Source organism: Eriocheir sinensis, chromosome 14 (genome assembly GCF_024679095.1).
Source record: "Eriocheir sinensis breed Jianghai 21 chromosome 14, ASM2467909v1, whole genome shotgun sequence".
In the NCBI taxonomy this organism is placed as follows: Eukaryota; Metazoa; Arthropoda; class Malacostraca; order Decapoda; family Varunidae; genus Eriocheir; species Eriocheir sinensis.
The window spans coordinates 10237753-10255252 of NC_066522.1; the positions used below are offsets into that span (position 1 = coordinate 10237753).

The 17500-nt window shown below is 42.2% G+C and overlaps 1 protein-coding gene across 1 annotated transcript in view; it reads left to right on the plus strand.

Moving 5' to 3' along the window:
- LOC126998425 (cell adhesion molecule 1-like) overlaps positions 1 to 17500 on the plus strand; it is a 143512-nt gene that overhangs the window by 75328 nt on the left and 50684 nt on the right. The window contains exon 3 of the mRNA XM_050860092.1: positions 10849 to 10984. Coding sequence (XP_050716049.1) covers positions 10849 to 10984 — 136 coding nt within the window. The remainder of the gene's footprint in view (positions 1 to 10848; positions 10985 to 17500) is intronic.

The window sequence follows — 17500 nt, forward strand, 5'->3', positions numbered from 1 at the left end:
TTTCATCATCCACTCTACATAAACCAACAACCCGTGAACAATAAAGCTTTTCTCTCATGCACTCCCCATAAAACAATAAAGACACCATGGACAATAAAACTTCCCTCGTGCACTCCCCTGTAATCAATAAAAGCCGCGGGTTACATTTCCCTTCTGCACCACCCATAAGAAATAAACCCACCGTGTATATATAAAAACAAGTCTTCTGAACACACCCTCCATAAGAAATAAAATGAAACCATGAACTCTAAAGCATTTCTCTCGTTATTTTTTTCTCGTTCTCCCTCCATAAGAAATAAATAAACCCGCGGTGTATATATAAAAAAAGTCTTCTGAACACACCCTCCATAAGAAATAAAATGAAACCATGAACTCTAAAGCATTTCTCTCGTTAAATTTCTCTCGTTCTCCCTCCATAAGAAATAAATAAAGCCACCGTGTATAATATAGTTTCCCCCGCGCCGCCACCAGCGTCTTCTCAGCCTGGTGGGCACTGAGGGCGTCGCGGTGTTGTTCTTCCCTGCGTCAACAAGAGCCACACGCGCCGCCCTTTGTCTCACGCCCTTAGGAAGCGTCCCAGAGATGCCCTGAAGGCTGGCTGGCTGGCTGGCACGGTGACCCCCCCCTCCACCCTCCCTCCACCCGGTTCCTCTCTTCTCACACCCTACTCTCCCTTCTCTCCCCTCTTGCAATTCATTTCTTCCTGCTCCCCACTCTCCTCTTCCTTCGCCCTTTCCTGCAATCCCTTTCTTCCTTCTCTCACCATTTATTTCCCAGTTCGTTCTCCTTTCTCCAATCCTTTTCTCCTTCCTCCATTGTCCCTTCTTCTCTCACTTGTCTACAGTCCCTTTCTTCCTCCTCCCTCTCATTTCCCTCTCCTCTCAAATTCCTACAGTCCTTTTTTCCTGCTCTTTACTCTCGCCTCTTCTCTCCCCTTTCTGCTATCCTATTCTTCCTCCTTCCTACTCTCCCCTCTCCTCTCTCTTTTTTCCTTCTTCCACAGCTCCAATCCCTCAACTCTCCCCTTCCAGCATTTCCTTTTTCCTTTCTCCAACCACTCCTTTCCTTCTTCTCTACCCTTCCTTCGATCCTTTTCTTCCTTCTCCCCACCACTCCCCACTTCCCTCCTCCTCTCCTTTCTTTTCATTCTCTCCTTTTCATCTCCCCAGTCCTTCCCTACCACATTCCCTCCTCTCTCCAATACCCCTTCCTGTCACCTCCCTTTCTTCCTTCCCTCCACTTTCCTTACTCTGTTCCCCTCTTGTTTCCACTCTCCCCTGCCATCTCTTCCCATACCCTTCATCGTCATACCGCCTCCCTTCTCTCCCTCTCCCTCTCCATCCCTGTCTCTCCCGGGATGCAGAAACGCCCAGGAAATATTTTTAATTCCCTGATGAGAGTCAGCGGAACGTCACTTTCATCGTCTTTAATGCTACCTGAGCCCTCTTTCCTACCTGGCCTGTGTGCTCCCTTTGATATCACATCCCTCGCTTTCATAACCTGGACGTATGTTTGCCTGCACGTGAGGAATTAGAAGCCCACACCGAACATTAAAGTAAACGAAAGCTGATAGAAAGTGATATATATTCCCAACGTTTTTCATGATATATATGTTCTGGAGGGACGGTGGGAAGGTTAATATTTTTGCGACGGTGAGATGGTCGGAGGGGAAGGAGGGGTCCGTGTGTGTATGTGCCAAGAAAAATGTATCAAAGTGGAAAATTTATATCTACGTTTGTGAGTTTGCAATGACATGTTGTGAACTTGTGACGCGGGAAGATGAATGGATGTTGATATTTTAGCTTGAAATAAAAGGGAAAACAGTACTCATGAATGGATGTTGAAGGTATAGCTTTACTTATTATGTTAAAAACGAAAAAGGGGAAAGTAATATTTATGGATACATGCTGATATTTGACCTTTACTCAGTGTGTTAGAAAAAGAGAGAGAAATAGTAATAATTATGAATGCATGTGTTATGTTAGCTTTACTTACGGTGTTGAAAAAAAGAAAGAGAAAGAAGGAATGCAATATTTATGAATGCAAGTTGATATTTTACTTTTACTATGTGCGTTAAAAGAGAAAGAATAAAAAGGAGAAAAATAATCAGGAATGTCTGAATTTTTACTCTTATTCATTGTGTTATTAAAAACAAAGAAGGGAAAGAAATATGAAAAGAAATATCAAGAGAAAATTAAATATCCCAACACTTCAGTCTACTACAGCGTCGATACTAACAATAAACCGCATGACAAAAACGAAAACTTCTGTCAATATTGAATAACAACGACACTTACATGAGTTATACAGCAAGCCCACTGGCATCACTTGCTCTGACACCTTAAATCCCCCATACACTGTTAACAAGGATTGCATAATCATGTGACTGCACATGAAATTTTTCATCGTTTGGGCATGACCGAAAGATTGCGAAAATTATTGAGCAAAATATGACAGTGTTGGATTTTCTAGCGTCAATCATGACTGCCGCGTGTGGTGAAGACTGCGCAATAATCTTCAGCAGCCAGCCGCCCGTCACCGCCAGCAGCCACGACGAGTGCACGGGAGAGACAAGAGTTTGGATGCGAGTTTATTTTGCAATATATATAAATTTGCCTTTGCTTGGAAGGGGGAAAAGTGATGAACATAAAAAAAAAAATCCTTAAAAGGAAACGGTTAAGAAACGTTAATGGAAAATTAAAAGGAAATAGCTATTTCGTATTCTTTCACTAAGTTTTCATGGGAGGAGGTGTTTTTTCCCTATGGCATAATTTCCTCGATAACTTTCTTTTCCCATTCTCTCGTTCATAGCCCTCGAGCACAAGGATGATGGTAATGCAAGCGGCTGCCTTGTTTATGTTGCAAAGGAGGCCTGTACAATCTCAGTACCAGTGTGTGGCTAAACCAATGATTGCGCGATCACATAATTGTCCAGTCCTGATTGATAGTGTACGGGGCCTTAAGACATTTAACCCCTCTGTTAGCTTTCGTTGGAACTTTAATTTAATTTTAATTTATTTATTAGTCTACGGTCTTTGATTCCTTGTTTCAGTTACGATGGTTTTACGGAAAAGGTTTTGATCCTGAGGCTGTCTCGACCGATTTTAGGGTTTAAATTTTATAAAACGAGTTATTTATATCAACGTATGATATGTATTGGAGAACGAGTCATTGTTTCGGTGATTATGATTATCAATATGATCATCAGAATATATCGCTGACAATCAAAACACATGTAAGTACCAACGTCATAAATCTCGGTCATATGGATCTCTAGCTAGACAAGGCGGAGAGCGCTGAAAACAATACCGCTTTCTCTGTCGCGGCTGGTAACAAACCGACACTGCAAAACCAGGCCCGGGATAAGTGCGCCGAGGGAGGGTTTTCGCACGTCAGGGCCGGCGGGCGGTGGGTAATCAAGCCGGATGAAGACGAACGGCAGCTGAGAGGCGCAAGTTTCTAATCTCCCTCTGCATTCGCCGCCACTCCCATAGATAACACCGTCCCCCATTCTCCCCACCCTCCTTCTCTCTCCTCCTCCTCCACCCACTCCAAGCGGTAATCATGGCTATACATTTACAGGCTGTCATGACTACACTTCTTCGGTCTTATCTCCCCTCTCTTCTTTTTATTTTCGTCTTTTTTTGCTTTCCCTTCTTCTTTTTCTTCTTCTTCTTCTTCTTCTTCTTCTTTTTCTTCTTCTTCTTCTTCTTCGTATTATCTCCCTTTTTCTATTTACACATATTCTTCTCATTCTAATAATTCTTGGTCCTCTTATTCCTCTATTTTCTTCTTCTTCCTCCTCCTCCTCCTCCTCCTCCTCCTCCTCCTCCATCCATCGTTTCATCCTCTTTCTTTCCCTGAGGCGCGCGGCAATTGCAACATAAATACAGAGGAAAAGGGAGGAGAATGCTTAGACGTGATAAAAGAGAATGGGGAGGAGGAGGAGGAGGAGGAGGAGGAAGACGAGACGATTTGATGAATTATTATGGGTGGATATCACTTCCTTTATCTTTATCTTATAGTTCAGAGGAAGAGGAGGAGGAGGAGGAGGAAAAGGAGGAGGAGGATAAGAAACTGAAGGAGGAGGAACTGTTGGACGAAGGTGAAGAAAGGAAGAGTAAGGAGATGAAGGAGATGATTAAGCAGAGACAAACTAGCAATAGGAGGAAGATCGTGGCAAGGTGAGATGCAGGTGAGAGCCGAGTACCAGTGGTGTGACCAGTGGCGAGTGACGCACGGCCAGGTGAAGGTGTGGAGGGATGGGTGATGTGATGAGATGTATGTGGGGCAGATAAGATTTATTATTTTTATTATCATTCTCTCTCTCTCTCTCTCTCTCTCTCTCTCTCTCTCTCTCTCTCTCTCTCTCTCTCTCTCTCTCTCTCTCTCTCTCTCTCTCTCTCTTCATTGCTTACCTCAGTGCATGGCGTGTTTTTTTATGGTATTGCCCTGAAAGAGAGAGAAAAAAACTGTTATTACTGATACTGCAACAACAACAACAACAACAACAGTGGAATTCAAAGTAAACAATCATTGGTATCCTTTTAACTTATCTTTTTTTCTGTCCCCTTTCCTAGCTTTTTTCATGCTATACATTCTTTTTCTCTTCATCCTCCTCCTCGTACAATTACTACTACTACTACTACTACTACTACTACTACTACTATTACTACTACTACTCTTACTTTAATTATTCACTAAACTCGTCAACCTTAGATGCTTTATATCGTACACTCATAATTATACTTCCTCTTCCTCCTCCTCCTCTTCCTCCTCCTCCAGTTCATCATCATCATCATCATCAAACCCCCGAGGGACCAGACACATCCTCCCCGCCAAAGTAATTAACCTTTCCTCCCACCTTTCCCTCGGCATTTTTTCCACAACTTCTTAATGACAATCTCAACAGCTTACATTTCGGTGATTTCTTTCCTCGGATCTCATCGACGGGGAGGATTTGAGCGGATAGGAGACAGTGATGCGTAGGAGGAGGGGGGAGAGGAAGGAGAGAGAAGTGAGGGAGAAATTTGGAGGGGGAAGTGGATGTCGGGGAGGTGAGGTGACATCTATATCTACTTTTTTCTTCCCCTATTTTTCTCTAATTTCTCATGTTCTTTTTTTTTTTACTTATGTGTGTTGGAGGGGGTGAAAAAGTGGACTGAAAAAAGACTGAAGATGAAGAGAAGGAGCTGGAGAAACAGAGGAGGAGGAGGACGATGGGGGGGGCGGGGAGGAGGAGGAGGAAGTGAATTTTTCCCTCCCTCCTCCCTTCTGGGCCGGACTCTTTCTTTCTGACATTTATCTGGTAGTTCAAGAAAAATGATCGCGTCACCCTTCACTTTCTTTTATCGATTCTGACACCTACATCATCACCTCCCAGCCTCTCTCTCTCTCTCTCTCTCTCTCTCTCTCTCTCTCTCTCTCTCTCTCTCTCTCTCTCTCTCTCTCTCTCTCTCTCTCTCTCTCTCTCTCTCTCTCTCTCTCTCTCTCTCTCTCTCTCTCTCTCTCTCGCTTCATACTGCCTCCTCGACACTTGAAGCCTACTTTTTTCTTCCTCTTCTTTTCTTTCTTTTTGTTTTCCTCCCTCTTTCCTTCTCTCTCCCTCTTTATCTTTTTTTCTCTCCCTATTCCTCCCATTTCGTTCTACTTTCTGCCACTTGCGTGCACTGAGACACGAAGCCTTCCTTTTCTTTTCCTTTTATTTTTCTTCTTTTTATTTTTCTCACATCTCACTCTCGCTCTCTTTCCCCCTTGACCTTTTTTTTCTCTCCTTATTCCGTCATCGTTCTACTTTCCTCTCGCCATTTGCATGTAAATCGAAAATGGAAGCTCGATCATTACACTCACTCAGAACGACTTAAGAACGACGACCCGACGACTCCTTTCAAACTTCCTAATCCTTCCTACTTATTCAGAGGCCTTTTTTTATTTCCTCTCATTTTTTTCGCCGCTCCCTCCGTCGTCGTCGCCTTCACCAGCCTCCTCCTCCCTCTCCTCCTCCTCCTCCTCGTTCTTCTTTTACTGGTGATAAGGAGAGTGATGGAGGAGGAGGAAGGTCGGATTGGAGGTGATGATGGTGGTGGTGGTAGTGGTAGTGGTAGTGGTGGTGGTGGTGGTTTGGGGTGGTGGGGATGAGGTGATAGTGGGGGTGTTAAGCAATAAAGGAGAAAGAAAAGAAGGAAGAGGAAAGGAAGAAACTAGGGAAAGATAAAAGAGTGAAATATTGATATAACAAAAATAAGAGAAGACCGAGAAGAAGTATTACTGATTTACAAAGAAATTAAACGCAGAAATAAAAAGAGAAAAAACGAGAAATAAAAAAAAGACACTAAGCACTACGAAATAGAATCACACACACACACACACACACACACACACACACACACACACACACACACTCACTCACTCACCACCATCACCACCTCCACCATCCCCCCCCCCCCCCCCACCACCACCACCACCCTTATCACTTTCCCCTCGCCGTGTATTCTAATATTTTCCTTCCACTTACACTTCAGAATCGGGAAAGAAGTTTTAATGCGCAAGTTATTTATGATTTTTTTTTGGGTGGGGGTACCTTCTATTTCCTCGCCCCCCTCCTTCTCCTCTTCCCTCTCCTCTCCTCTTCACTCTTCCCTTCCCTCTTCTCCCTCCCTCCCTTCACGTCTGGCCTGTCAATAACACTCATCTCGTCTTCCGTGTGTTAATGGAGGAGGAGGAGGAGGAGGAGGGGGAGGGGGAGGAGGAGGAGGAGGAGGAGGAGGAGGAGGAGGTGAGGAAAGTATAGTCTGAGTAACATAAGTGAAGGAGAGGAATAAGTAAAAACAAGAGGAAAAATAGGAAGGAAAAAGAAAGGAAGGAAGGATGGATAGGAAAGAAATAGAAGGCGTGGACATTGTAGAGGAAGGAGGAGGAGGAAGAAAGGTGAGAGTAGTTGAATGGTGTGTGTAGAGAAAATGGACAAAAAAGAATAAGGAAAACAAAAGAAAATGAGCAAAGAATGTAATCCAGGTATTTGAGGAGGGAAACATGAGAAGGGAGGAAGAGAGAGAGAGAGAGAGAGAGAGAGAGAGAGAGAGAAAAAAAATAATAAAGTGAGTGTGAGATTGAAGAATAACTCCCTAGAGGAATGCAAGACTGGAGGAGGAGGAGGAGGAAGAGGAGGAGGAGGAGGAGGAGGAGGAGGAGGAGAAAGAATAGGGGTGAAAGGTAGTATGGAAAATGCAACGATATATCTAGAGTAAAAACATTCCCATCAGTATCAACATTCAATATCACCACCACCACCACCACCACCACCAGCCACATTACCTCATCCACCACCACCCACCTGCCACTACCTCCACTAACTTCGCTACTTACACACCACCACCTCCATCATCACCACCTCCACCACCACCACCACTAACATATTCCCCAAGGTAAAAATAATTTGTACAAGTTTTCCCTCATTTCGCCACTGACACACACTCTCTCTCTCTCTCTCTCTCTCTCTCTCTCTCTCTCTCTCTCTCTCTCTCTCTCTCTCTCTCTCTCTCTCTCTCTCTCTCCTTATGCATTCTTTACTTTTTATCAATATCTCCTTTTCTTCTCTGCTTTACTTTAGTTTGTCCTTTATTCCTTCTCTTCCTTTCTTTCCTCTCTTGCTCCTACCACTATGGCTTTTTTCCCCTTCGTTTTTTGTCTTTCCTTTTGTTCCCTCCCACTCCCCTCCTTCCTCCATTCCTTCCTCCCTCCCTCCCTCCCTGAACAATTCCTTCCTCCATTCGTTCTTTTTTTCTTTCTCACGTTTTCCTTATATAAAGAAAAAGGAAATGTGTGCGTGCGTGAGAGAGAGAGAGAGAGAGAGAGAGAGAGAGAGAGAGAGAGAGAAGTTAGAACAGAATGGAAGAGAAAAGAAATTAAAAAAAACAAAAGAAAAAAATCATTGCAAAGAAACAAACAAGCAAAGACGATGACAAGAAATTAGAAAACAAAGTCGAGAAAAGAAAAAAAGAAAATGTATGTGTGTGTGTGTGTGTGTGTGTGTGTGTGTGTGTGTGTGTGTGTGTGTGTGTGCGTGTGCGTGTGTGTAGGAAGGGGAGTAGAGAAAAAGGCCAAGAAAAGCAAGGAAAGGAAAAGATAAGGAAAGATAAGTGAGATAAGATACGGGAAAACGAGAGAAGGAAAGTGATGATGATTGGCAGACGAAGAAGAATGAAAGACAGCTGAGGAAATGGAAGGAAATACTGGGAAAGAGAGAGAAGAGTGTGTAAGAGAAAAGAAAATGAAGTGATGAAGAAAGGAGACCAGGAGAAGAAAAACAAAAATAAGAGGAGGAAGAAATAGAAAGGGAGGTGAAGAGAAATAATAAACGGAAGGGAAAAGGAGGCGAGAGCAATGGTGGTGCGAAGAGGAGGAGAGAGAAATGGAATGGGAAGGGAAAGAAAAGTTAGAAAAAAGTGAAGAATGAAAGATAAGAGAGAGAGAGAGAGAGAGAGAGAGAGAGAGAGAGAGAGAGAGAGAGAGAAAAGGGAACAAAAATGCAGAAAATTAAGGAAAGAGAAAGGAAGGGGTCATAATTAGTAAGGAAGGGAATGGAAAATGGAATGAAAATTTAGAGAGAAAAAAAGAAAGAAAAAAATACGGAAGTGGGGAAGAGAGAAAGCGGAGAGAAACGAGGAGGAAGGAAAGGGAAGAAAAAGGCAAAAAAATGAAGGAAAGAGAAGGAAAATAACAATTACAAAGGGAGGGAATAGACAAACGCAAGAAAATACCCTGTAAAAGAAAAGGGAGAGAGGCGAAAGCGGGGGAGAGGTAAAGAGGAGAGAAGAAAGAGGAGAGAAGAACAGAGGGAGGGGAAAAATGGGGAGGAGGAGGAGGAGGGGAGGGCGGTAAAGGAGGAGGAGGAAGAGGGGAGGGCGGCAAAGGCGAGAATCAGATAAAACTTTCCCTGTAAACAACCTTCTGGAGGAGATTCTTGGTATTGCTTTTGTTACACTACAGGAGAGTGGCTGCAGCAGGGGGACACACACACACACACACACACACACACACACACACACACACACAAACACACACACGACCTATAGTTTTTTTTTTCAATCTCTTTTACGTTTTGATCCTTAGTTTTATTCCTCATCGTTTCCTTTTCTTTCTTTCTTTCCTCTCGTTATTTTTTTCTTTCCTTTCTTCACTCTTTTCTTTCATCTGTATATGCACCTATTTTTCTATCTGTCTACCTGTGTGTATTTATCTATCTATCTATCTGTCTATCTATATGCAAATTTTATCTATCACAGTCGACCTTTCTACCTGTCAATAAGTCTATCTACCTTTCTACATATATCTGAAATAGTAAAACAAACACACACACACACACACACACACACACACACACACACACACACACACACACACACACACACACACACACACACACACACACGCACACACAAAGGCGCCGCAGTCCCTTCCACTTCCCACTTTTATTCAATTATCGCTCTTAACACCAACGTCTTTGATTACGTCGTTTTCATTGTTCCACCTGGCGACACACACACACACACACACACACACACACACACACACACACACACACACACACACACACACACACACACACACACCGAGGAACATTTTCAAGCCAACCATCACAATAGTATATCTCGTTTTTTTTCCTTCTTTCTCCTTCTTTCCCTCCTTTCTTACTTCGTGTCATTCTTCCTCCCTTCATTCTTTTTTTATTCTTTTACTTTTACTTTCCTTTCTTTCTTTTTTATCTCTTTCCTTGAGGTCTTTTCTGGCACTTCTTTCTTCCTTCCCTCTTTCTTATTTTCTCTCTTATATATATATTTTTTATTCTTTTCATTTGTTCTCTCTTCTTTCTCTCTGTCTTCCCTCTAACTTCTTTTCGTCCTTTTTTCTCTCCTTTCTTACCTCATTATTTTCTTTCTTTCTCCATTTTTCTCCGTTATTTCTTCTTTTCTACTTTTCAATTCATTTTCTCAATTTCTATATTTTTTTCCCTCGCTGCTTTTTTCCTTCCCTTAATCCTTCCTTTTCCTCTCGTCCCTTGCTGTCTTTCTATATTCTTTCTTCCATGCTACCTCCTCATCTTCTTCCTCATCATCTTCTGTTCTGATATTGTTGCTATTCTTATCTTCCTCTTCTTATTACTCTTCTTTCTCCCCTGATAGGATTCTTTTTATTTCCTCCTCCTCCTCCTCCTCCTCTACTGTTCTGATTTTTGTCCGTATTTACGTAACAACCTCAATCCTCCAATCTCGTTAACCATTGATAAGTTTTCTTTCTTTCGCTTCTCGTTTCCTCCTCTCCTGGATTCTCTGTATCTCTGGTTTCCTTTTATTGACATTCCCTTTTTAACTTTTCCTATTCGCTAAGCTGATTATATTGTGTTCCTTTTACTTCTATTCAGTTGAGAGAGAGAGAGAGAGAGAGAGAGAGAGAGAGAGAGAGAGAGAGAGAGAGAGAGAGAGAGAGAGAGAGAGAGAGAGAGAGTGTGTCGTCCGAGCTTTCCCAGAACAACCTATCATTTCACCTCACAGACACACTCGGGTAGAATTTCTCTCTCTCTCTCTCTCTCTCTCTCTCACACACACATTATCTATCTATCTATCATCTTTTTTTTTATATTGCCGGATGAGCGGTTAGCATTTTTTCTTCGGTCTTATTTTTTGCCCTAGAGTTGCTTCCTTTCCCGTAAAAAAAAAATAAACAATCTACACCTCTCCGCCCCTTCCCCTCCTTCAACACTACCACCACCACCAGTAAACAACACTAGACAGTCATCCCTTCCTAATCTTTCTCGCCCTCCCCTCACTTCCTCTTTTTCTTTCCCCTCAGGTGGAGCGCAGCACGGGAGCATCAGTGGTGTTGAGTGAGGTGGAGCTGGGCACTTCGGGAACCTACCGCTGCGAGGTGATCACGGAGGCCCCGGTCTTCCACACTAAGTTCGGCGAGGGCAACATGACAGTGATTGGTGAGTGTTTCGAGGATGGTGAAGGTGGTGGTGGAAGGATAGGAAAGAGAGGAGGGGATGGAGAATTTGGAATGAATAAGGAAGAAACGGAGGAGTAAGGGCGGTGGAAGATTGGGATTGATAATGGGAGGGTGAGGAGGGGAAGGTGGATTGGAAAAGGATAAGGAGTAGTTAAGGTGGAGGAGGAAGATTGGAAAAGAATAAGGAAGAAATGGGGGAGGAGGAGGAGGTGGTGGAATATTGGAAAAGGATAAGGAATGGAGGATGTGAAGGATGAAGATGTTGAATGAAGTTAAAGAATGATATTGTGGAATGAAATTGAAGAATGAAGATGAAGAATGAAGTTGAAAAATAAAGATGAATATGAAGCTGATGAATGAAGTAGAAGAATGAACGCTTAGCCTCAGACCTTACTATTATTTCCGATTGGGGCAAGAAGAACCTGGTCAACCTCTATCCTTAACTCAAAATCTCAACTGGAAACTCTGTCTATTTCCACGCTGACTTCTTCTGCTCTTCTGACTGCACTAACTGCCTCCCCTCCATCCCCCCTGCCCGCACCCCTTACGCTACTCACTCTCATCATCATCCTATCTCCTTAAAAAAGAGTTAAGCTTAGCATCTTCTCTCTACTCTTTCTCATCCCTCACGCTGGTAACTGGAACAATCTTCATCTGTTGTATTTCCTCCCCCCGACGAATTGAACTCTTTCAAGAGGGTATCAGGGCTTTTTTGTTTTTTTTTTTTTTTTGCTTGAGCTGTCTCTCCTTTGCAAAAAAAAAAAAAAAAAAAAAAAAAAAGATAAATAAAGGAAGCTGAAGGCTGATGATGTAGAATAAAGCTGAAGAATGAAGTTAAAAAATGAAGTTGAAAAAATGAAGCCAAAAAATGAGAAATGAAACTGAATAATGATAGTTAAAGAGAGGAAATGGAAGCATGAGAGGAGGACACAGATGCGAAAGTGGAAGAAAAAAGATGAATGAAGAATGAATGTGTGAAGGTGAAAATAGGATTAAACAAAAAAACAACATAACAGTGATTGGTGTGGAGAAGAGGGATGGAGCAAACATGACTGGCGATTGGCGTGGACAAAAAGAGGTGGAGCCAAAAAAAATGGAAGATGTGGATTGAGACGAAAGAGGAAAAGGAGGAAAAGGTATTAGTGGTGTAGGTATAGTGAAGATAAATGATGGAAAATGAAAACTGGATAAAATGTCAATAAAATGTAATCTGATGGTATCCTAAGAGTCAACAGAAAGGAACATGGTTAGGATATAATGGAGTGGAGTGGAGGAGCTAGGAAAAAAAAAAAGGTTGAAATGGAGTTATGGAGGAGGAAAAGTATGTGAAGGAGAGAGTAATTAGAGAGATAAATTGCGGTCATTGGTGAGTATTAGCGGAGGAGGAAGAGGAGGAAAGGAAGGAAGAAAAGGTAAAGAAGTGGAGGAGGAAGCGGCGTACAGATAGATGAGAGCTGAGGCGGATAAAAGGAAGGGAACACACACACACAAAAAGAATGGAAGTAAGAAGGATGTTAAAAAAAGAAGAAGGAAAAGTAGGCGTAAAAGAAGGAAGAGCAGATAAAGATGTGGAGAAAGAGGTTTAGAGATACAATGACAGAGCTGAGGCGGATAAAAGAAAGGGAACACACACAAAAAAAAGAATGTAAGAAGGATGTTAGATGAGAAGAAGGAAAAATAGGCGTAAAGGAAGGAAGGAAGAGAAGATAAAGATGTGGAGGAAGAGGTTTAAAGATAGAATGACAGAGCTGAGGTGGATAAAAGGAAGAAAACACACATAAAGAGAAAAGACTACAAGAAAGAAGGATGTTGGAAGAGAGAGAGGAATGTAGAAAGAAAGGAAGGAAGAGAAGATAAAGATGTGGAGGAAGAGGCTTAAAGATAGAATGAAAATGCTGAGATGGATAAGCTGAAGAAGGAAATGAACGCAAAAAGAAAAGAATGCAAGTAAAAAGGATATAAGAGGAGGAGGAGGAGGAGGAGGAGAGGAAGGGAGAGAAAGTAAAGAAGTGGAGGAGGAAGAGGTTTAAAGATAGATGAGAAGGCTGGGACGAATAAAAAGAAGGATATACACAAAAAGAAAAGGATGCAAGGATGAAGGACGTTGGAAAAGGAGAAGGACGAGGAAAGAAAGGAGACAAAAGTAGAATTAAGAAGGTAAATATACATAAAGGAGCAGCTTATAATGGATAGTAAGGGAGGAGGAGGAGGAAAGATATAGAAAAAGACAAACTAGCGTAAGTATGTAAGAAGGATTAAGAGGAGGAGGAAATGAGGGGGAAGTGGAAGGAGGTAAAAAAGATGATGGAGTGGAAGAGTCAAACGTTCATAGATAAAGAGGTGACGATGGAAAGAAAGGAGAAAGAAAGACATAAAAAAATAAAGAAACGCAAGTAAAAAGAAGGATTAGGTTAGGATTCCTCTCCATAAAAAGCATAAATAAACGAGAAAAAAGGAAAAAAAATGTATGAAAAGAAATGGAGAACGCAGAGGAAGAAGAGAAGGATATGGAAGGAGACGATTAATACCAGGATAAGAGGAGGGAATATGAAGGAGAAGGAAAAGTAAGATTAAGAGAATGATGATGAAGAGAAACTGGCATATGGCAAAGAAAACGAGAAGAGAGTTAAAGAGAAGCGAAGAGAATGGAAGAGAAGAGATGGAAAGAGAAAGGAGACGAGTGAAGGTGGTGGGTTAGGCAAAGAAGAGCTAAAGGAAGAGGAGGAGAAAGAAGAGGAGAAACAAGCTGTAGAAAAAGAGGAGGACGAAAAGATGAGTCGAAGAAGAAAAAATAAAGAGGAGGAGAGGGAGTAGAAGGAAGAGGAGTAACAGAAGAAGGAAGGACGAGGAGGAGGAAGAGGAGAAGAAAACTATAAAAGAAGAGGAGGATGAAAAGATGAGTCGAAGAAGAAAAAACAATAAAGAGGAGGAGGGGGAGGAGAAGGAAGAGGAGTAACAGAAGAAGGAAGAGGAGTAACAGAAGAAGGAAGAGGAGCAAGTTAAAAAGGAACATAAGAAGGAAAACCAAGAGAGGAAGGAGGAGGAGGAATAAAAAAAGATGATGAAGGTTAAGACGATTAGAGAAAAATATTGCGGTTGAGAAGGAAAAAGAAGTTAAGCGTTTGCGAAAAGAATTCTGATGACAAGAAGGATGAGGAGCTGGTGATAAAGAGGAGGAAGGAAGATGAAGAGATAAAGGAAGAGGAACAGGAGGAGGAGGAGGAGGAGGAGGAGGAGGAGGAGGAGGAGGAGGAGGAAATAGAATAAAGGGAAAGAACAAATATAAAGTGAAGGGAGGAGAAAATTAGCCACAGAGAGAGAGAGAGAGAGAGGCCATATTTCATCGCATTGAATTATCACATTCCATTAACGAAAATCACCCACTATAGTCCTCTCTCTCTCTCTCTCTCTCTCTCTCTCTCTCTCTCTCTCTCTCTCTCTCTCTCTCTCTCTCTCACTGTCTACAATCTCCTTTTTGTCCCCTCGTTTCCAGTGACTGCTAATTGAGAGAGAGAGAGAGAGAGAGAGAGAGAGAGAGAGAGAGAGAGAGAGAGAGAGAGAGAGAGAGAGGCAAATACATACATACACACATACATACGGACAGACAGACAGACCGACAGACAGACAGATAGGCAGAGATAGACAAACGCATACATACTACATACCGACAGACACTGAGAAAGACAGACAGACAGACAAACACATACAGACAAACAGACAGATAAACAGACAGACAGACAGCAATCAGGAAGGACCGGCCAACAGTTTGCGTTTATTGCACGATATTGTTTTGTTATTTAATCTTAATGCTTGATATCGGAGGGCGTGAGAGAGAGAGAGAGAGGGAGGGAAGGAGGGAGGAAGAGGCGGTGGGGGGGGGGGGGGGGTTATTCCACACCTGCTCACTGTTTTACCACGTTTATCTCCATTTCTCTCTCTTCCACCCATTTACTTTCTCTCCCTCTCTCATTTTCCTCCTCCCTCTTTTTTTTTCGATTTTTTCTACTTCCTGACCCGTTTTCTCTCTCTCTCTCTCTCTCTCTCTCTCTCTCTCTCTCTCTCTCTCTCTCTCTCTCTCTCTCTCTCTCTCTCTCTCTCCTCTCTCTCTCTCCCTCTCTCTTTCACTCCCTTTCCGTCACTCTTTCCCTTGCTTCATTATCCTTGCTCTCCCCAACACTCACCCGCTTACTCTTCCTGCTTTCCCTCACCTCTGCTTCTATTCCTCTTTTTTTTCTCCCTACTTTCATCTCTCCCCCTCTCTCTCCTTCCTTCCTTCCGTTCTCATTCTTCCTTATCTTCTCCCACATTTTCCCATCTATTATCTTTCTCATTTCATCCACTCTCACTCCTTTCCACTTTTTCCCTCCCATCTTTTCAATCTCCACTTCATCTCATCATTTATTTCTCTGCCTTAAAACCTCTTTCATCCCTTTCCTGTCTCCTTATTTATCTTTCTCACGCTCTCTGCTTCATTCCATCTATCTCTCACTCGTTCTCTCTCATTCTCTCTCTTTCTCTCTTTCGCCCGTCCTACCCTTCCCTTCCCTCCTCCCTTCCTACCTTTCTCCACCTTTCATCCCGCGCTTATATAGTACTGAACGCTTGTGAATGGGATTACTTCACGTTAATCGCCTTACTCTTGTCACCTTTTCTGCCGTTATGATCCGCGATTAACAACACAAGGACGGCTGGGCTAAAACTAAAGGAAGCTCAGGTGATGTGAGTAAGTGAGTGAGTGCAGAGAAGTGTTCACACTTCGCCCATACTACACTAACGCGGTCTAATGTTTGGTTCATAATTATAGGAGTCAAAACTTGCGGGCAGGTCATTTTAGGCTGAAGGGAAAATAGATGGGCTACCGAGGTAATAGAGAGACATACAAGGTTTATTTTAGAAGTCAAGGCAGAGAGAAAACGTAGATAAACTTAAAACATTTGCCACAGCAGGACGGAGTACACGAACATTAGACAAAGGAATGTGCAAAGCGTTAGGAAAGGCAGTGGGGTAATTATGACTGATGATGACAAGGATGATGATGGTGATGATGATGATGATGATGATACATGTTAGAATGCGTTTTCGTGCATATCTTTTTGCGTCTCTAAGTAAGTGAAGTTGGACGTTAATGCACAGTTAGAGGGCAAAATTTAGAAAGATTAATATACCAACCTTGATTTGGGTGTTTGTTTGTATATTTATCCGGGTGCATGAATTCGTGCTAATCTGGTTGGTTAGGTTCAGAGAGATGCGCATGATCAAGCGTAATTATAGGCTTATGATGATTTACGTGTTTATACATATATGAATTTGTGCTTTATACTAATACAAATTTGAATGCACATACTTATTTGTGTGTTATTCTGCATTCCAATTCGGATGCTCACATTTATTCTGATTGTGGTATGTGTGTATGTATGTATGTATGTATATCTATTTATTCATTTGTCTGTCTATCTATCTATATCTGTCTATCTATGTATAAATAGATAAGTATCTATATGTCAGTAGATAGACAGATGCATAGACAGATATATTAATTCTGATAGTGCTAAATAAATATTGTTTCAGCTGTTTCTACGTAGATAAAAATTAAAACATATACTGATTAATTTTATGTTGATAAAGATTAACAGTCTTAAACTTACATATCTTACAAATCTGGTATCGATGCATATACGTTCACACACACTACTGACGCACACTCCCAGGCACACATGCCTTATCATCGAGGAACAGATGAGAGAACACTACGGCAGGTGGCGGAGGGCGGAGGGAAGGCGGCTTCTGCAGTGCCGCACGCTAGCTTGGCGAATAAGCTCGGCGCACATGTACGTCAGTGGTCGTGCTACAAGTCATAGCAGGACAGATCGTCACCGGAAAGTCTGCAAGCCAGCACTTTCGTCACGCGGGCATTCCGTCACCGCTACCGTATAATACAAAGGTTCAACTAAAAGACGTTCTCCCCGCGAAAGTGAGCATTCCCAATACAGCAAAGTGGACACCGAGGGAAAGCTAGAGGAGGGAGTATTTATTTATCTAAACTCTTTAAAGAATTCACTGAGAATGAAAGCTGCACAGATCCATAAAATATTTTTTTAATAAGTTGGTCTTAACGCGAATGGTAAAAAGATCCTGTTTCCACACTGGTGGATAGCTTTTTAAGAGGGTTGCCTGACCACGCTCACATAATGCCTTGTTACATTCAGCTAATGAACCATCTATCTTCAAACGTTTGGGAATTTCCTCACACTCAGATGACATGACAGGACGCTGCAGTATATCTTCAGCGGTGCACTCAGTCACTGACCCACCATAATGAATCCTCGTAGAGTATTATAAACTTTAATTGGATACAATGAAGCAAATCTGCGTCTGCAATTTCCTCGTTATTTCTCTCACAGTATATGATTAAATGTTAATTACTTTAAAGTATTACAAACATCATGGTAATGTACTGCATAATGGCCTGGATATGGCCGGAAACACACTTTATTCT